The sequence below is a fragment of the Hippocampus zosterae genome, chromosome 13 (assembly GCF_025434085.1).
Source record: "Hippocampus zosterae strain Florida chromosome 13, ASM2543408v3, whole genome shotgun sequence".
In the NCBI taxonomy this organism is placed as follows: domain Eukaryota; kingdom Metazoa; phylum Chordata; class Actinopteri; order Syngnathiformes; family Syngnathidae; genus Hippocampus; species Hippocampus zosterae.
This window is the reverse complement of record NC_067463.1, coordinates 7208555-7230341: the sequence shown is the minus strand read 5'-3', so window position 1 is coordinate 7230341 and position 21787 is coordinate 7208555. Positions and strand designations below refer to the sequence as shown.

The 21787-nt window shown below is 43.2% G+C and overlaps 1 protein-coding gene across 2 annotated transcripts in view; it reads right to left on the bottom strand.

Annotated features, from left to right (window-relative positions):
- sdk1b (sidekick cell adhesion molecule 1b) overlaps positions 1-21787 on the bottom strand; it is a 237723-nt gene that overhangs the window by 81858 nt on the left and 134078 nt on the right. For both annotated transcript variants that reach the window (XM_052084701.1, XM_052084702.1), the window contains 8 exons: positions 14821-14923; positions 11792-11967; positions 8712-8795; positions 5720-5914; positions 5288-5404; positions 4899-5066; positions 2857-2959; positions 2591-2764 (listed from right to left, as the gene is read on the bottom strand). In XM_052084701.1, coding sequence (XP_051940661.1) covers positions 2591-2764; positions 2857-2959; positions 4899-5066; positions 5288-5404; positions 5720-5914; positions 8712-8795; positions 11792-11967; positions 14821-14923 — 1120 coding nt within the window. The remainder of the gene's footprint in view (positions 1-2590; positions 2765-2856; positions 2960-4898; positions 5067-5287; positions 5405-5719; positions 5915-8711; positions 8796-11791; positions 11968-14820; positions 14924-21787) is intronic.

The window sequence follows — 21787 nt, the reverse complement described above, 5'->3', positions numbered from 1 at the left end:
CATCGGAATACACCCAGATGGCACCGAGGAGTGTCAAAGGCAAATTTGAGCCAATTTGAACATTTTCCCTCCGGGGTGTACTCACTTTTGTTGCCGGTATACATTATTGGCTGCGAATTATTTTGAGGGGACAATACATTTACGCTGCGATGCAAACTGTGCACTGACGCCCTTGTAGCCGATTGTTCTTTCATTCGTGAAAAGATTTATTTTCACCAATGTGAGCGGCCCGCTTTGAATGAAGGTCACCACACAACAGATAAGCAACTCCGACTGGATACCAGCAATAACTTTAACAACCTTCCGTCGGCTAATAATGAACTCATTCACTGTGGACTATTTGACTTGCGGCTAACATGTCAGCCACCCACCGGTGGCCGAAAATAACCTCGGTGATGCTACAGCTCACCCACGACCCTTTGAGGAAGCGGAATCAAAAAACGATGGATCGATGATTTGTCGCTACCCCACATAATAACCCCTTTCTTTTTGTCGTCGGTTATGGGGCGCTCCATACTTCAATACTTGGAGTGAGTGCGAGGATGATGATGGCAGACAGATGAAGGTGATGTGAAAGGTGGCGACGCTCCGACAGGACGCGAGGAAGAGAAAGGAGGACGAGGGGAAATGAGATTGATGTTTTCTTCTCAGAGCTGACATGACTGCATTAATTAATGGATGAGCATAGAAAAATGTTGGAGCGCTTCCCTCCGCTGAGGCCACGCACACATGCGCGCGCACACACACACGCGTGCACAACCCAAGAGTGACAAACACATGGATGGGCCTTGTGAGAGTTGAACCAATAACCTGCTGGTAATTGGTCTGTCTCCTCAGCCGGCAGCGTCTGTTCGCCTCCGTGACCCGATGATAGCGAGCTAACGAGAATGTCACTCTCGCATGCGCGCAGACACGCGCGCGCGCACCAAATCCGTAATTTACCATCCGTTTTTTTTTCTTTCATAGGCGTAAACACGGAGACACTTCAACTGACACGTAACCTCGCCGCTCGCAATGGCTGCGAACAATGCGGACCAAGTTCCCGCCCCCCCCCCGCTCGCTCTCTTGCCCTGCGATTTTTATTAATATAGCATAAGTATCGTTTATAAATACATCACACAAGTGCATATTAATATATAATGGCCCCTACCTGCGAGCATTCGCTCACAGCGGCTTTAATGAGGGTTGGTGGGTGAAATATGCATGTGACGTGATTTAATATTAGTGCCTCATTTGGAACCTACTTGGCCGCACTTTTGCTCATGAAGCAATTATTAAAAAGCGATGACAAATTAAACTAAGCGAAACACTTCAAATATATATTTGAGCCACTGCTGACTTAAATCGCATTAGCGTAATTGCCGAATGATGGCGTCGCCATAATTAGGGATGTGGGTGAGCTGGAGCTTGTCTTTGGTGACTGTGGGTGAGAGGCTTGGAAAACCTCGGCCTGTTCGCCAGCCAATCGCAGGCCACATACAGGCAGAGCATTCACACTTTCAAACAATTGAACAATCTGAGTCTTCAATTACAAGCTCACTTCAGGCAGGAAGCGCAGAGCAGATTATTTTCGATCATCGATGGATTGTTTCGAGACTAAAGTTAAAATTGGCGGCCCGGTAGTCCAGTGGTTAGCACGTCGGCTTCACAGGGTTCGATTCCAGCTCCGGCCTCCCTGTGTGGAGTTTGCATGTTCTCCCCGGGCCTGCGTGGGTTTTCTCCGGGTGCTCCGGTTTCCTCCCACATTCCAAAAACATGCGTGGCAGGCTGATTCCAGCTCCGGCCTCCCTGTGTGGAGTTTGCATGTTCTCCCCGGGCCTGCGTGGGTTTTCTCCGGGTGCTCCGGTTTCCTCCCACATTCCAAAAACATGCGTGGCAGGCTGATTGAACACTCTAAATTGTCCCTAGGTGTGAGTGTGGGCGTGGATGGTTGTTCGTCTCTGTGTGCCCTGCGATTGGCTGGCAACCGATTCAGGGTGTCCCCCGCCTACTGCCCGGAGACGGCTGGGATGGGCTCCAGCACCCCCCGCGACCCTAGTGAGGATCAAGCGGCTCGGAAGATGAATGAATGAATGAATGAATAAAGTTAAAATTGTCAAAATACTCGGAATTTCAGCCTCTCATCAGTAAATGCAGTATTCTCAGATTTCTGTCATCCTCCAATTTTTTTCCAAAATAAGGCATTTGCGACACCAGTTTTACTTTGGAAAACAATAATCAACATTTTTGCTGATTTTTTTTTTTTGGACAGATGTCACTGATTAATAATTATGCATGGTTTAGTATTTTATGCAGTGTCAATTTGAGAAAATATCGTGTTTGTGAATGAAGGAATGGAAATTAAAGAATTTGTAAGGATACAAGTCATCAATTAATCAGCAAAATAATCGAGATTAATTGACTACTAAAATAATCATCAGTTGCAGCCCTTATGGAAACGAAAGACAGGAATTTACAAATTGTTATATTAGTCGTGCCCCAATTATTTGCGAGGGCCAGTTCTTCACTGCTAGTAGTAATGTAAAAATAACGTTATTCCCCATTAAACAATATATGATATTGTGATTAAAGCTGAGTGTCTTCCACTTACATAACTTCCAGGCGTGCAGAGTGGGAATCGTTGCCGGCCTGCGAGATCACAGTGCAAGTGTAATCGCCGATGTCACCTGACCAGGTCTGGCCAATGGTGAGGGAGCCCTGGCGTACAGAGACACGCCCCCCGCTGCTGGTCAGGATGGGCGCATTGCCTCGCTCCCACTTGAAGCTGCAACAGGGATGAGTGGATTAATTTAAAAGACTGCTGCATAGGGAAGGGATGGGTAAGAAGCTTCCACTCTCAAACTAACAAGCGAGTACCTGACATTGACTCTGGGGTCATGTGTGGCATTGCAGGCCAAAAAAGCTGTGGTGCCTTTGATGACACGCAGGTCAGATGGGGGCACAGAGATGAGCGTACGACCTGGAAGGCAACACAGTGATTAGTGTTGGGAGTGAAACAATACTGTAATACATCCATTCATCCATTTTCCGATCCGCTTTATCCTCACAAGGATGGTGCTGGAGCCTATCCAAGCTGTCTTCGGGCAGTAAGCAGGGGGCACCCTGAACTGGTCGCCAGCCAATTGCAGGGCACACAGAGACAAATAACCATCCACACTCACATTCACACTTCGGGACAATTTTGAGTGCTCATTAACCTGCCATGCATGTGTTTTGGAATGTGGGAGGAAATTGGAGTACCCGGAGAAAACCCACGCCAGCACAGGGAGAGCATGCAAACTCCAGACAGGAACCCCGGAGCTGGGATCGAACCCTGCACCTCTGCACTGTCAAGACGACGCGCAAACCAGTCGACCGCGGGGTTGACTAATACAGTGGTGTGTCAAATATTTTGCGATCTCAAAAAAAAAAAAAATCTTAGCTTTCCAAGTACCTTGACCGACCTTTTTGCTTGAACTGATTTCACTCATAGTACTGGAAAATAATCACTGCCTAGTGCAGTTCAGTCATATCTAATAAGCTCATGTTAAATACATTGTTTTGTTTTTTAATCTTGAAGCTGTTTGTTTTTTTAGGTGAAGTTTATTTAACTTTCATGTACAATACATTTATATTTAATCACACTTAAGGTAGATTTCTTTTACATATATATAATGGCGCATTGTTAATCTTCTCATCATGTTACGCTGAAATTAGATATACTGTTTAGAAATAAAGCCTCCGGCTTATTTTGAATGAACACTTGTATCCACTACGCTACAATATTAGAATATTGGTTGTAGCTGAAGAGTTTTTCTTTTTTTTTTTGAATTGGTGGCGCTTGGTGTAAAATGTTTGAGAAGCTCGAGTGACAAACGTCAAAAGGCTCGAAGTAGATTTGTCGAACATGATGCCGTGTTATTTGAAACATGCACGCAAGACTGCCCCTGACTGGTGAAAAAAAAATCAATTAGTCACCGTTGAAGTCGGGGAACTGGTGGAGCACAACGGAACAAGGACGCGCTTTATCTGCTCTAAACAGACACCTCTGACGACAGAGGTTTCGTTGTCTCAAAAGTGCTGAGTGCATCGTATTCAATTCCACCGATGAAAAGGGAATAAAAATGTGCACACGGGCCAGATCGTCAGCGGCTCATTCATTGTGGACGCCGGCGATTTAGATGAATCACTCGGCAAAGAAGCACTGACGGCGAGCATCCCCGCAGGCCGCGGGCCTAATCGAATCCTGCAGTATTTAATGTGAAGCTGGCAGAATAAATGTAAAAATGAGCCAATCGATACGTTTAGCGGCCACTCACTCATTCGTCCTCCTGCCCGGCCAATCACATGATTTATTGGCCATCTCATCTGCCGGCGACATCGATCGGCAATCGCGAGCGGCTGTTTGCTATGCTGAACTAATGCCACCCGACAGCGACGGCTTAATTAGTGTTCCGCATCTGCAACGGATACATATTGAAGGATTTCACGCGGTTGCGCCTCCGCCAAGGACGTCACGCCCCTCGAATTCGTTATTATATTAAAAAAATAAAAAAGATTTTGCTGTATTTCCACTCAACTTTGTCAAGGCCGATGGAAGAAACCATTTCTCCCCTCTTATCAATAAATAAGACGACATTTAGGCTGCTGTGAAGGTGAGCCAAATGCTTGGCAAAGGCAAAGGACCAATTGACGTTCAGTACATATATATATATATATTTTTTTTTTTACCTCTGCCAAGTAGGTTCAATTTTCATCAAAAGCATTGAACAAAACATACAAAATTAACTTTGATAAAACTATGATAAAGCCAGCATGTCATGTGACTGGTGCTAAAACGGTCACTTAATTCTCATGAATCCTCATGGAAATTTCAAGAAATGTGCCAAGAAAACCCCCCAAACAAGTCGCCGTCTTACTCCAGACAGTGAGCTTGGCCGTGGCATTGATGCTCCTCTCCGAGTTGGAAGCGATGCAGGTGTACTCTCCCGAATCCTGGAACGTGACGGGCTGAACCTGCAGGCTGCCTGATTGCAAGAGTTTGAACCGAGGTACCTGCACGGAACCGCTTGCTAACACCTGCGAGCCTACAACACAGAGAACGGTACATGTTGTGCTTCAAAACGCCGTTTCTTGGTAAGAACACCAGGGCTTGCAGTTTTTCTGCTGCATCTTTGTCTGCGAGGGTCAATCGCCACGTGTATGGGATGAGTCGCCGACTGACTATATTTAACCGGTTCGGTCACATTCGGGACTTCGATTTCAGACCTCCAGTTGGGGCGTGTCTACATCTTTGCGTACATGTTACCTTTCCTCCAGGTGACGGCAGGCTTTGGGGCACCACTTGTCTGGCATATAAAGAAGGCTGTGTTCCCTTCGGTTACGGTTTTGTCAGATGGACGCACGGTGAAGTTGGGAGGCACATCTGAAACGGAGCGAGAGAGCAAAGAAGACACGGGAGGAACATCGCAAGCTGCCGTCGTGGAGTTCTGATGATAATGCGGAGGGGAGCGCAAAGGGAATTGATGCTGAAAGATTTTCAGACATTCGCTGCAGTCTACAGAGAGTGACAATAAGACACAGACACAATCGGGGGAACATCCAGGCGAAAGCGAGGTCCAAACATTACACTGCATGCGGAAATGAGAAATCCAAAGCTAGCTCTCGTTAACCATGCGGAACCGGTGGTGTCGGAACGGGGACGGGAGTGTGAGATGACAGCATCGTCGGAAGGACTCACTGGAGACGAGAAGCTGCGTGTGGGCCTGCGTCTCTCCGGCGACGTTGCGGGCGAAGCACTGGAATATCCCGCCGTCCCCCGGTTGCACCCGCCGCACCGTCAGGCCCGTGGCGCTGCTGATCTTGTAGCGAGGGTTGGCCAGCTTGGACAGAGGCACGGCGTCCTTGTACCACTCCATCCTGGGTGGAGGCACACCTGCACACGCATGTGTAGTGTGGAATAACACAAATGATAGCTTTGAAGTTTTTTATTATTTTTTTTAATGGGCAGGTGGGCCAGGTCATTTGTTGATGATGAGGGGGAAAAAAAAACATTTTACATATGAAAACAGCTTTGTAAATAGAATGTGACTGATTGATTGATTCATTGAAAAAAAGTGTCTAAAATCTGTCAAACTGTCTGCAAACTGCCTGCAGTTCATTGGTAAATCATCTAATACAATCAAAATAAATTTGTTTCCTGCAGTGCTTCTCAATACATTTCTGGGATGGTAATAATAAATAATGCCACTCAATTAATTAAATTATTTAATCGGGTTAATTAATTTAATTACATTAATTAAATAATGTAATTGACTAATCAACAAATGTGTCTCCGACACACTAGATAACATTGTATTCCCATCAACGTGTCCAAACTTTGTAAAATTTGAGGCCGGGATAATAATAATATATTTTTGACCTGTGTTGAGATCTCAAGTACATTTCCCGACGTGAAAAATGCACACGTGCTTCACGTCTAACTTTGACCTGTGTTCTGCACACAAACAATACAGTGAATCCAATTGGGACACAGTTTTAAAAAAAACCCTCAAAAAAACACACACATTTGACCTCTGCAAGCTGTGCAAACCCCCTCCCCAACTGACCCATTTTTCCTGCCCTCTGCTGCTATTAATATGTATGGGGACATAATGACTGCTAATAATATATTGATTGCAGCCCCTGTCTGGATGTCGGGGGCAGCTGAAAAACATTCTGAATAAATGATAGCGGCAAATATCTACAGTAGAAGCGCCAGCCTACCTGACACGCATGTCAAATGTGACGGGCACGGGGCGAATGTAATGACCATTAGTTCTCCATAGTCATTAGTCAAGTATGAAGTATGCGCGTGAGGATACGCCATGGAAAGAATTCCAGATTTTCTCCTCAATGTGTCGCGGTCAAACTTTGCGCAAAAAACACGCGTCAAGTACACTTCGTCCCTCTTTGCTTGTCACTTCTCCCTCCGAGCCTCCGTCGCTCTGCTCTGCCCTCACCCAACGAGGTGCTTCGGCCTATTTAATATCGCAGACGCTCAATCGACGAGGGACGCCAAACTTGCTCACCGTCATGTCATGTGACAGATGCAAGAATGTGAGACTTTTTCTCTTGTTTTTTTTCTTTTTTTTAAGCTTTGTCCACCCCTACCTTGTCCACGTAATCCACTTTCTAGCAGCTGTCATGAACAATGGGCTTTGGTGACTTGCTGCGAAATGCATTTTTAGTGTTCTCACACACACACGCACACCCCTACACCCCCACACAAACAAAATGAGGAACGTTGTTGAGATACAGCGGTACCTGAGAAAAGTTTGTTCTGTGAGCAAGTGTGCAAGTCAAAGAACTCATCTTCACCCATTGAAATGCATGAAAAATCGAGAAAATATTCCCGAATTTTCTACACTGGAACGCACTTTGGATTATAAGGTGCATCTTCAATAGATGGCCTATTTTAAAAGTGTTTTCATATATTGGGTGCACCGCATCACAAAGGTAAAGTTTAACCCTTAGTTCCTTCGAAACAAAAAAACCCTAAGTTACGCTTTTTACAATTTTGGAAAATTTGATGTTATACAAACATTCTTTTTTTTTTCAAACACTCAAAATGTTCAGAGGCATCTGTGCTATCCATACATATATAGTTTTTATTAGTTCTTTGTGATTTTTTATTCTTTATTTTTTGCAAAAGGAAAAAAAAATTGTGTCTGGAGGTCCCAACCAAGCCCTACTAACAATCCCGACCGGACGTGTTCATTGCAAAATGCATTGGTTTGAAGCCTCCTGCAAAAAGGCAAACTCATTTGCGATCCTCTGGCGCCACCTAAAAGTTGCACAATTGCAATGACCTCAACCCAACAATGTGGCATGCATACGTCTGTCCAAGCGAAAACAAAGCGATTGACGTAATAATCGCGTGAAATGCATGTTTACACATTAGGTTTACGATGCATTCAAAAATATGAATTATAATGGGTCTCTATGGTGCAAAATATGTAAATTGTGAAGATTACGGAATCAAAAACTTTTTTATTATGCTGCTATGCCTGAGAATTATCAGCCGGTGATGTCATGAAATTTCAGCCATTTTAGAACCCCCCCCATACGTTTCAGCTCTCTCGTGTTTTTCCGAATGCCTTTGCCTTTGATTCAAAGACATAATTTTGCATTTATCGCAAACGGTGGACTACGAGGGTTAAACATGTCTTCAAAATAAGATACAGCGCAAATAAAAAGTCCCTGAAAAATACGACTCATCGTCGCCGCTTATTATGCAGAGTAGGCTTGGTGTGTGTGAATCTTCCATTGAGATAAAGCCGTATTTGAACTAACAGGACTCCTGATACTGTCTATTAAATGTAGCCTTCTCTTTCTTGGCTCCTCTTCTATCTCCCGGCTGGGCCTTTTCCCCTTCCAGAAAAAAACTTTTCAAAGACGTTCGTTTTTTTTGTGTGGTAACCTGTAATATGACCGAGAAGCGCGAATTCGCCTGAGTCAAGAGTGACATAGTGTAGACTGAGTTAAGAGAATCCAGTAATTTTTCAAAATAAAACATCTTTCAGATTCCAAAATGAATAAAACGGAAGGAATGCAAATTATTTATTCTTTCTGTGCAGCCCGGCACCAAATAAGCCCAACCGCCGGTCTGTGGTTAAGGACCCCTGGTTTAGGGGAACACTTGGGGAAAAGTGGGGGGTGACAAATACCCATATCTGCTCATAGAAACGTACCTGTGGCCAAGCAGGGAATTTCCACATTTTTGTCAATTTGAGCGAAGATCTTCCACTGGGGTTGAGCGGTCAAAGAAGGCGGCTCTGGAGAGAAAACGCAAAACATGAACATTTCGCACATTGCCAAAGTAGAACGCAGTCTGCTATTTTCTCCCCCCCCCCCCCTCTTTAACACTATGACCTTCCTGTCATAGTTGTACAACTTTTTTTTTTCACCCCCGCCGAGTTTGTCCCCTTTTCATCGTGGCCCTCCAACACTCGCTTGCAAGCCTACGCCCGCTTTCGTCACCGCTAAACTCCGCAGTTGAAAGAAGATGCGCGGAACGCCATTTGAATATCTTTGAAAGAAAAATACATCAAAAAGTCCTCTTCAATTGTGCGGAATCTGAGCAATGCACACAAAGAAAGTGTAAGTTTATGATGGTGTACAGGGAACTCGCGGCTTCAACATTTATTCTATTTGACGACGCTGGCTTTTAAGTCGTGCTTTGTGCTTTGCCTTTAAGGCGCACCAGGCCCCGGCTCGTGGATTTATTAAGCACAGTTGGGAGTTTGCGTGTGATTTTGGACTGGAGATGCGTGCTGTGAAGAAAAACAAAAGCTCCACGGTAAAAAAACAAAAATACGAGCTTGGTGGTGGGACACTGATAAAGCAAACGTTTTGATTGCCTTGAATCAGGTGAGTTTCAAGGACCAAAACGCACACACGTGCGCGTGCACACCAAGCAAAACATGTTTTTGACTTCTTTTGCTAGTTTGGGTTTCAGGGGCGCTTCTGCCGGCGTCCCGCTTGTGTGGCGGTAAAGCAGCGGGGGAAACAACAACAGCTCTTTTGTTGTTCGCGGTGGCAACGCAACACAACCGGCTCCCCGTGTCATACATATTCCGATTAGTGGGCAGAGTAGAAATGTGACTGAATAATGAAGACTTCTGAGGCACACGCACGCACACACTTCCCACCTGCCACACATGCGCAGTTCTATCTGGAAATTAATTTCACTGCACTCATGAGGTCTACTGAGTGCGTATTCGAAACAAAGCAACAGCCCACTTGGCCTCGAAGGGGGTGTGGCGGGTGTGGGATATACCGTGCATACTTTTTTGTCACATTTGTAAGAACACGCATTATGACTTGTCATTACTACATGATGAATAAGATCTGTGAAAAAAAGAAAGGCGGTGTGCGGAAACACGATCTCTGTTTCTTGGTATTTCTGTTGTGAGATGAATACGGTACAACGTTGCCGTTTTATGAGGTGCAGCACTTCCTCACAGAAGTGAGCGACACCGAGGACTTACATTTTCATAAACAGTGCACCTGCACTGCGGCGCAGATGCCGGTGCGTCCTGATTTTCAGCGCAGCAGTTTTTTTGTTGTTGTTTTTTTTGCCAATTCGGGAGACCGGTTCCCCGCCAAGTTGGCCGAGGGTGTGCTCCGGGAGACTCGCTCAGCGGAGTGACAATAATATAGGATAAAGTCAGTCTAAATTAAATTTGAAAAGACCGCATCTCAACACTGATGCGGCTGGTCGTAAACAATTTTGGTGAAGATGATCGGGGTGCACAGGCAGACAGATTCTGAGCTCTGCGGACAAGTGGAGTTGACGTCGGATGTAGTTTGTTCTTAAACATGGGAACAGTGAGCATCAAACACCTCTGAATGGCTACATATTTTAAAATCATACAGACCATATCGGGCATCAGCTACACAATCTATAACAGATAGATGAAAATTAAAAAAAAAACACACATTAGTTAATCAAAGTGCTCATCCTCACGAGAGTCGCGGGCGTGCTGAAGTCTATCCCAGCTGTGTGGAGATCCATGTTTTTTTTCCTTTGAATATTTGTGCATGTGCGGAACGGATTAATTGGATTTACATTACTTTCTGTGAGATGTAGCGCTTTAAAGATATGCTTCTTTAATAGAAACCCAGTAGGGCTCTGAGGTCTGCTGATTCGGGTTAATTAGTGAAGCACAGAGTACAACGTAAACACGGTGAGTCAGCATTTACCCGTTATACTGCACGCACAATAAGATGCCAACTGAAATGAAGTCAGCCCAAAGCATAAATGCTTTTAAATCCAGATTAAAATTGAGGATTTTTTTTTCTCCCCTCAAAACGATGGCCAAGGTCGTTTAAAAAATTTAAGAATCCATTTCACTGCATTTTCTTTTAGTCGTGTTAGAAATCTACATCTTAGTCCTTGTTCTAGGCTATTATTTTGTTTCTCTATTTTTGAATGCTTTCTATGGTTTGTTTGTGAATGCTTTTAAATGTAGTTGTGAGAGTGTGAAGCACATTGAGTTGACTTGTGCATGAAATGTGGATCAACCATCTTGATGAGCCGGAGTGTACTAGCCTATTATGAAATGGGCTAGTACACTCCGGCAGGTCCTTTGTGACTTGTGAGAATTCTATCGGTATCACTAGCGTTCTCTCTTTGCATTAAAGCGCTCCCACGCTCTGAAAAAAAAAAAAAAGAAAGTCGCTGACATGCGGGTAGGAGGGAGCATTTCATCAATCAAGCATTAGCTGCCAGGGTCTGTTGTTTTCTATTTCCACACAAATATCCAGGATGGCCACCGTCTGCGACAGTGTTCCTGTGTGACTGTGTGCCTTTAGGTTTTTTGTTTGCTTTGTTTTATTGATTTGTGGCTCTGCGGAGAAAAAAAAACTAATTTAGTTGGCAGATAAACAAGCGTATGTGTCCATGGTGTTTTTTTGCAATTACGTTTAACTCTGAAATTCACTCGCGTTCTCACGCACACGCACACACACACACACACACACACACACACACACACACACACACTTTATTGATGGACATTCAATTCTCTCAGTGTGCACATTTGCAATTTCCAGCCATAAGTTATAATTTGATCTATTAGAATGATTTTAGTCTCACAGGGAATTCACAATTCAGTGGTTTGTCATTGTTGGTTTTTATTTTATTTTTTTTGTAGATCGAGTCCAACACTGTGGAAATCTTTAAAAAAAAAAGTGTCAATTTAACATTTTATGACACACACACACAGCAGCTTATGTTGCATGTTATGTTTGCTGAGCGTACACTCACCAATCACAGTGAGGCGTGCCCTGGCCTCAGCAGCTTCGGAGGTGGTGTTGCCTAGCAACGCTTCACAAACATATTCCCCACCATCCAAGGAGGTTGGGGCGGGAATCAACAGCCGACGCCCAGTGGCCAAGTGACGCCCATCGCGTTTCCACACTACCAGAAGGCTGTCCACATCTCTGAGGAGGAGGGAAAAAAAGGACGGGGGAGGAGAAGAGGATGAAGTGACAGAGAAGAAAGGAAAGGATAGTAAACGTATCAATGAGGCAGCAAATGACTCGTGACAGGGAGAATGACAGCGGAATCCCAGATTGTCTGCATGACGCAGCTGCAGATCAGAGAAGTACTCTCGGTTAAATTGGACTTTTAGGGCCAGAGTAGCGAAAGCTGCCAGGTCGCTCTGGGTTCTGAAGAAATTATTTTTCGTATTTGCAATGATTCATTTTTTTTGGGGGGGGGGGGAGTGGGGGCGTAAGCATGAACATAAACTCACAATATTTTGCACAAACATCAGGCTTGGTGAAAAATTTGAGACTTTAAAGTTGGAATCCACGAGGACTAAACAATGGCTCTGTCGCACCCCTTGCACCCGAGATGTTTATTTTTTTTCTATGACAGGATTCTTTTCATTCATGAAAGTGCACCTCACGTCCGCTTTGTTTCATTTTTAGATTCCGAATCCGTGAAAAAAAATATTGTTAGCAGTGATTACAAATTTTCATAAAATTAGCATCGCAAAACACATAAATCCTCTCCTTAATTCCCCCTTTAAGACAGCATTGCCACAATTACCGGTAGTTGGCGGGGGCTTCAATATTCATGACTCTGCCTCAAATGGACTTCATGATAACAACAGAAGGACTAATTTAACTCAATAAAATGAAACGTTTATTGTGTTCATTGTTAATTAACCAGCATCAGAGACCTGTAAGAGGGGTGCTAATGCCTATCATGCTAACACTTATCCCGCTAACATTTTGTGATTAAAGAGGCAGCATTCAAAGGCTTCAAAAGAGGTGCTAGCGTGTGACAACTTCTCCGCTATAACTTTGCTCTTTATTTGTACGTACGGACCTTTATTTTTTTTGGTCACCATTTAGTGTTCATTTGAATTCTAAACCTTTTTACCGACAATTAGCCGTGAAATTTTTTTGACGAACAATATTGCCGCTCGTTGTTGTGCGTGCCAAATGATTACATCAGATCTGTCGTTTCCTTTATGCGTACTTTCCACCCTCTTATTGTTTTAGCGGAGAACATCAGCGCTATTGAACTTTCGTGGTTTGTCTTTGATGCTACGAGCGAGGGACAAGAGTCGGCGCTGGGGTGTTGTCAAGAGAAGCAAGAGAGATGACTAAATAGGACATAATCCTTCTGTATGCTTGAACAGATAAACTCATGTCTGTCAGAAAACTACAGTTGCTTGTTTACAATTCAAATTTGAGCTCCGGCAGCAAATGCAAATAACGCCATGCGTGCTATGATCGTGAGATCGCAATTTGAGCCTTCCAGCAACTTGTAACGGTCAGCGGAGACTTCAGGCTTGTTCTTTTCTCCTATCAATGAATACACATGTTGGACTGTGTAACAAGAGGGAATCAAACTCTGGACCTCCTGTGTGACAAATGCCAGTGTTCTTATATTTTAATTAGACAGGAATATGTCTAGACGAGGGATGTCAAACTCATACAGTATCTGCTGTGGGCCACTTTGAAGTGAGCCATCAAAAAAATGATGGCTCACCAGCTTTTAAATCAGTCAAGTATTTGTTCAGTTATTGCTCAACGGAGTGTAAACAGGGTCAGAAAATTATTGGGAAATGTCACTGTTCTTGATTACGTATGACAAGTTGACATTTTGGTACAGATTTAAAAAAGGATCATGAAATTTGACACCGATAATTTGCTTTCGTGGGCCACATAAAATGATGTGGCGGGCCGGATCTGGCCCCCGGACCTTGACTTGGACACCAGTATTCAAGACAATCTTTTTTTTTTTTCATTTTTGGGGCACAGTTGTTGTTCATGCTCTATAAAAGTTGAATTGAATTGCTTTTCGTCTCTAAATATGTGCTTTTTTAAATTATCATACCTTTTCAAATTAATGTAAAAATAGTACAAAATATTATTTGACCCAATGTTACCACCCGAACAGTGGTCATATTTTTTCATGAATTACATTTGAAAAATGATATATTATATTTTCTTATATATTATGTTATGATTACATGAGTGCAATGCAATTCCCATTTTTATGTCATGAGGTCAATTATAAACTGACCCTTGTGTTCACAATGGTTTGAACAGCTTCAGCTACGCTACAACGGTGGATATGCATCACATCTATCAGTGAGTGTCTCGACTTGCTCTGTGCATCTTGGCAAAAGCGTTGTCAAGATGCACATGAGCCAGACAGACAGCGGCTCAATAAGCCAATCCGGCAAAAACCCTCGACAAACACTCAAGTGCGCTTTGGGAGTGTGTGTGCAGCTTATCACCTGTTGATTTGAACACAGTCAGCCAGCATCCTCACACTGATGAAATACATCTTTTAAAAAATGGGCCAAGCCGCAAAACGGTTCTTGTTTGATATAAAAATAACATGGGCTCGTTGTAAGAATAAGAGCAACTTCATGGGTTGGCCTGCATGGTGAAATTGTTATGCCTTATGCATTTGTCACGCGTTCGGAATAACAGCTCTCATTTTGGTTGCGGGATTGAACAATAAAACCACCACTCATTGTAAGACTGATGCCACGAATGCGCTAAAGTGGGTGCACTGCAAATTACGTTACGGGTAATATACCAGAACGTAGAGGCTCTCCGTCCTTTCCAGTGCTAAAATATCATGATTATTATTGATCAAATTGTGCAGGTGTAAAAAAATGTAGCAGCCAGTATACAGTAAATCATATAGCTTCAACCAAATAAAGCATTGTGAAACAAATAAAGGTTTTCTTATCTTATAATATCACGTCACATGGCATATCATATCATATATCTATTAATAGATTAATATTAGATCAAATATACCTGGCATTAGCGATGCACTCCAGGATGGCTTTGGTCCCTGCCACCACTGTTGTGTCTTTCGGTCCGATCACAATGTCTGGAGCACCAACTTCTGACTCCAAATCTGCCATAGAAAGATGATAGTGGTTCACACAGATATAGACTGTATATGCCACTATATTATTGCTGTACAAAGAACAGGTCAAGTCAGGTGCCGCTCATATTGGCTCTTTGGAAGGATGGGACGTCCAGGTACTTCTCAATAAATTGGAATATCATGGAAAACTTTATTTCCGTAATTCAATTTAAAAAGCCTTGCGATTGGCTGGCAACCGATTCAGGGTGTCCCCCGCCTACTGCCCGGAGACAGCTGGGATGGGCTCCAGCACCCCCCGCGACCCTAGTGAGGATCAAGCGGTTCGGAAGATGTACGTATGTATGTATGAATTTAAAAAGCTCTTCTTCAAAATAATCTCTTCAGACTGTGAAATATTTGATGATTTTATCGTTAATAAATGACATGAAATTATGGTCGAAATTTCAACAGAGATACAATATACTGTATAAATATTCTTTTTTTTTGAACTGATATAATGAAATAGAATTTTCTTCAATTTCCTCTTGTGTAGCTGTTAGAGGAATCTAGGAGCATAATTGTATCATGTTTAAAGTTTCATTTATTTGGGCACATCGAAGCGTTTGGGTGCATATCCAGCACCCACAAATGCCTGCACACAAAGGCGCCGGCCATATGGCCGGAGGGCTGTTGAAGTCCACAATTAGCACGTCAATACAGGTGGGCAACCACAGGGGAGAAAGCGAAACTCAGTCACAAAAGGGGAATGAATAATTCGGGAACAGCGGTTGAGCAACAAAAGACGAGTTGAGAACACCCGTCGCGCCCAGACATTGGCCATCCGCAAAGTCTGCAACATGTTCATTCAATGTAGACCAGACGGAAAAGGCGCCAATGTACTGATGGTTCAAGTTTGAAAAACAGGTAACCAATCACTACCGAGGGCCGGACCGGGGGTGCGGCATGCAAATATCGGGGGCAGTGTTTTTCTTGTATTTTGCATATGTTACAATAAAATGTCAAACACGCGGAGACGGGACTTTGAGTGTGATCGCGGAGCAACAACCGTCGTTCGCTCTCAGAGGTCCGCTTCCGCCGATATTGAAGACAATTTTCCTGTGTGCCGAGTCGTTTCCGAGAAAATTCTGACAGTTGCACATTGCAACATCATAAGATGAAATATATGCTAACTTCTTTGACATCTGTGTGGTGATAGTCTGACTCTGAGGTGAATTACAGCCAATGCCGCGGTTCAAAATTAGCATGCATTTTTATTTTTAACCTGTCTTCCCTTATTCACTGTAAAACTCACATATTTGCTGTTTTGGTTTGAGCGGGGATCAACTCCTTGCAGATTTAGGGGGGCTCGCCACATTTATATTTGTACCATTGTTCCATCATCAACAAATACGCTTGAGCACCCCCCACTTCCAATCTCTCCCGCCCCCCTCTCCTACAAACTATTCCTCGCTCTTCAGGGCAGTAATGATGAATTGCAGAAAGGAGACTACACATGTGCTACAGTGATAACATGAAATATTGTACACTTCGTGTGCCTAAAGAGTGATTTATGTCCCCACTGGTAAAATAAATGCGCGAGTGGGAGATTATGATGATGATGTGTGTGTGTCTGAAAAGGAGCAAGGAAGACCATGATTTATGACCCAAATGGCCTCATAATAGAAAAAAAAAGACTCAATAGGATTCTTATCACAGTTTGAAATGTGGATAATGTGCTCAGCAGAATTAGTATGGAAAGAAGTGGGACGCACACACACAGACACAAACGCACGCGTGAGCGCGCACACGCACGTGTGAACGTCATTGGATTGGCCACGGCACTATGTGAATATGCAGATTTGCAATCAGTCAGAAGGAGGAAGTACAAATTAAAGAGGCCAACTGTGACAGGAGTTGGATGGGGATGTGAGCGTCAGAACGTGAGGGATTGTGAGGGGGTTTGGGTTGGAGGGGGGAGGAGGTGGTGGTTGGGGGGAGTGAATGCAGATGGAGGTGAGGAGCGCCTTTCATCTCTCCTTTGAAGCGAAGGACCAAAAAGCTAGTAATTGACTCTCTGCTCTTTATTCCTCCTCCTTCTTTCGGAGACTCACGAGAGCCAAAGAATCATATCCCGCTGTCACAGGGAATAAGACATTCGGGTGCAATAAAAGCAGCGAAATCATGACACGCACACACACACATTATCACACGCTGATACTCACACACCATCTCACGCTCACATTGACTTAAACATGCCAGCACCTTGTCACTGACACCCACTAGTGCGCTTTTAACTTTTAAGAGTACAGGTTGAGTCACTCCTGGGGAAGATAAGACGAGTGACGACAAAAAGAACACGAAGAACTGAAGTTTGTTAACGTTGAATGTCATCTCCCCATAGAAATGAAGAGAAGTCAAATGAATCTGTGCCCAACTCTCATCATAGTAAATCCATTGTTAGCGAACACTAAAATACAAGCCACGTAATAAGCCAAAAGATAAGCATTTTATTATTATTTTTTTTAAACAAAACAAAAATATTCTTCAGAAAATGCTGATAAACATGTTAGGCAAAAAATGCTAATTTTGAAAAGACATTGCAAAAAGAAAAAAAAAGAAAAGAAAATAATCTCCGAAAATGTGAATCCATAGGTGCCAAACTGCAAATATGCGCAGAGGTGGATTCAAGATTTCAGCTGTAATATCATCAATCACCAATAGGTGGGAGCCAGGTTTTAGGTACACATACACTGGGTCTATTCCATCATTAAAAAAAAAAAATTCCCATACTCCATCCTCTATCCCAAAAATGGGCGTCCGTCCAAAACGGACACATGGACCATTCCGTCCCGAGGACGGAATGCCCATCTCTGGTTAAGTTTCAAGTTCTCTTAACATATACAGTACATACTACAAAAACTTACTCGACAGTCTGCTTGTGATAAATCTCATATTCAATCCTAATACAAATCCTGGCAAGAAAGGGCTGCGAGCTAACTTCAGGCTAAAGTTAGCTTTGTTGCGTTAGTGTCAACTCATTAGCTTCTGTGTGTTGCTGTCATGTGTACAATATGTCGGGATTTTGGGCCCTGCAGCAATGTCTGTCATGCGTTGTCATCATGAAGCATGTTTGAATGACTGTCTGAAATTTGCAAGGAAGTATCGCAATTTTACACCTCTTCATCCAGACTAAAACGAAAAAGTCTGCCACAAACTGGACTGTAATGGGCTCTTGAATCTGCTGCGTTAACAATTACAAATTATTTATTTTTTTTGGGCATCCGAGTTTTTGTGTTACTTTTAAGTTCCATTTGTCCTGAGTATGTTTTATTTTCAAATTGTTGAATTTTTTTAGAGATGGCAGGAATACTGGATATCTTCATCGCACATATACACAGGACATTGTTATCGTGCAAAGGCCAACATGTAGTACAAGGTGTTGTGATTAAAAAAAAAAGAAAAGAAAAAAAAAGGCCCTGCGGCAGTTGAACTCATTGCAGGGTGGTCATTAAGAGGTCAGACAAGCAGACATCGGTGGCCGAGTGAAACGGCGACAGGGACCCCGAGTAACACGCTAAAGGTGACAGCCTGTTAGCTTGGACGGAGGGAGGCGGACAGAATCCCGAGGGAGGGTGAAAGGAGGTGAATAAAAGTGCTCGGCTGAGGCAGACAGTGCGTGTCGAGGGGAGTATTGCAGATGGTCGTCGTCTCGCCGGAGTAAAAGATGGTGGAAGCGAAGGAGAAGCAAAATGCCATATGGATGTGTGATATTCCCTCCTGTCTCTTCTCTCTAACAGCGTCTCCCTCTGGGGAAATATTATTTCATCTCGTCGGGAGCGCACAATCCCTCATTCGCCCAACTCTCCTTTTACGCGGAAACATTTTGCACTTCATTATACGCTGAGATTATGGCAGGCAAAAGTTATTTTGCTTTTAATTCCGCCTGCGTGTGCAAGCTGTGCCAGCTCGAACGGCTCCCTGCAAAGACGCGACAAGGAGAGTCCAGAAGTTTCATCAAAATATATTGGAATGCTCTTTAAGCGAATGAGAAACGCCATGTGGTCGGCTGCCGTCCTGCGAAAGCGTAGCAACCTCATAAAAACACTCAACCTTTGATAATAACACCAGAGCGATGAGACTTGCCAGTCGACGGCTTGCTAGCTCGTGCTAGCATTGAATGCTAATGACTTCACAGTCTCCTCGGTTTCCGTTTATACAAATACATGAAAAGTGTGCCTCTGAAAAATCCAACTAAATGGTCCAATTAAACATAATATTTGAAAACATCCACACAATTTGGCCTTGGTGATATCAGCTGCCAAAAGGTGATCACACGCTAATGAAATTAGCATAAATGTTGCGTTGGTTCGAAACCTTTAAACAACAGCACTAGGTAGCTCCTTCAGCCAGAGACTGTTACATCCGCGCTGCAAGAAAGAAAGATACCGACGCTCGTTCTTACCGACTGCTGTCAGGCTGCTGAATAAAAATAATAACAATAATAATAATAATTAAATGACGTGAAAAACAATTGTAAATTGCACTGCGATTTATCCATTTTGTATTCGTATTGCACTTAATTGAACGGTGTTTGTTTGTTTTTTTCTTCTTTCTACCCACATTCTTGCTGCTGTAGGCTGTAAATTTCCCCAGTGTGGGACAAATAAAGGATATCTTAAATCTTAAACCCAACAGGGCTTTGAGGTCTGCAGCCTGTGGTCATTTAGTGGAGCCCAGACTTCAAAAGCAAACATGGTGAAGCAGTATTTAGCCGTTTTGCGAAACACAAAAAAGCGCCACCAGAACTGAAGTCAGTACCTGAGTGTAAATGCTTTTACATCCAGGTTAAATAAAACTACGCTTTTGGCCCATACCGATGATGGTTTTTTTCATGTTTATTTATAGACTTTATCAATTAGAACAACTTAGTCAATATATTTATATTCATCCCCAGACCTATGATTTAAAGCATTGTTAAAAGAAATGTTCCTAAATCTCTATCTTGTGCTGTATGTCCTTCTTTTACTTTTAGGAAGCAACCTTATATTTCTGTACTTTGTATTTCAATGTCTCCAGTTATTTTGCTTGTAAATGCTTTTAAAATGTACTTTTAATTATGTGAAACCCATTGAGCTACCATGTGTATGAATTGCACTCGATAAATAAAGCTGCCTTGCCTAAACAAGGGAGTTTGTGATCACTACGAGGCGGATCGGTGTGTGGTATAAATGTGACAGCAGCTTTCATTGTATATCCGTCAGAAGGCCTTCTAAACTGCATTCTTTGCATTTGCTCTGGAAAACCGCTCATCGCTCCTCAAAGCAATCGAGTGCGAACCACAACTCTCGTGAGGATGGTTGGAAAGAACACAGTGTGTCCTCGTGTAAGTGTGTGTGCATGTGTGTGCGTGAGACAGTATGTGTAATTTGGCACCAAAGAGGTAGTGACGCATCGTTGCAATGTTACAATTCTGTCATCAGTGTAATCACAGCTGATTGAAAGTTAGACGTGCGTGATGTTTGCATATATCTGTGTGTGCGTGTGTGTGTGTGTGTGTGTGTGCGCTTGATATTTGGTCGGAAGGCACAAAAATCCCAAATTAAATCAAGGATGGGAAAGATAAGAATAACAGGGCTAGTAAAAGGATTGGTGCAGCTTTAGGGCAGAGAAGAGATAGAGATGGATAAAGAGAGAGGGAGAGAGAGAGAGGGAGAGATGTTTGGTGATTCCATCCAGATTAGAGTGTAATCCAGCTTTGAATGGATTCTCTTGGATTACAATTTGTTCTATTAAATCTGTCAGTCACTCTACACACCATGTAGAGTCAGGCAGTGATCCCGCGTGTATGTGTGCGTGCATGCGTGCGTACGCGCATTCATGTGCGTGCATGTGTGAGCATCTGTGGGTTTTAAGTCTTAACAAAACTCTGGAAGGACCTAGAGAGCAGAGGGATGTGTCTAAATCACGCTTCTCCATTGAAAAGAATGGAAATGCCATTAATCCGTTCCAGATCATTTTGTTCAACTCTCTATGGCAGTGATATATGTATAGTGAAAAAATGTCAAGTATCATACGACAACCTGTGTATTAACCTGTTGGCATTCATGGAATACTAGCTTTATGTTCAAATATTCATGGCCCGCATTCCACACTGAGAAAGTCATTTTGGGAGTACCATATTTTACGGACCATTACCCACACCGTAATCATTCAGCACAATATATATATATATATATATATATATATATATATATATATATATATATACATATATATAAAATCATAAAGTGTAGAGTGCATTATCCTTTATGAAGCATTGTATGTTAAATATTTTTTTTCTAATTGTACCATATGGTTTTTTTTGTTTTAGATAGATACAGTGCTTTTACTTTTGTTTAGTGGTGCGCCGTCTTTTTTTAAATTATTTTTATGTAAAATGGGCCCCGTTCCTGAATAAATGATGGGGGGATACCAGTCCAATACATTTGCTCATCATTGGACATCTGGAGGCGGCTCGGTGGTCCAGTGGTTAGCGTGTAGACCTCACAGTGCTGAGGTCGTGGGTTCGATTCCGGCTCCGGCCTCCCTGTGTGGAGTTTGCATGTTCTCCCCGTGCCTGCGTGGGTTTTCTCCGGGCACTCCGGTTTCCTCCCACATTCCAAAAACATGCATGGCAGGCTGTTTGAACACTCAAAATTGTCCCTAGATGTGAGTGTGGGCGCGAATGGTTGTTCGTCAATGTGTGCCCTGCGATTGGCTGGCAACCAGTTCAGGGTGTCCCCCGCCTACTGCCCAAAGACAGCTGGGATAGGCTCCAGCACCCCCGCGACCCTAGTGAGGATAAAAGCGGTTCGGAAAATGAATGAATGAATGAATGAATGGACATCTGGAGGTGAATTAGACAGCCCAAAA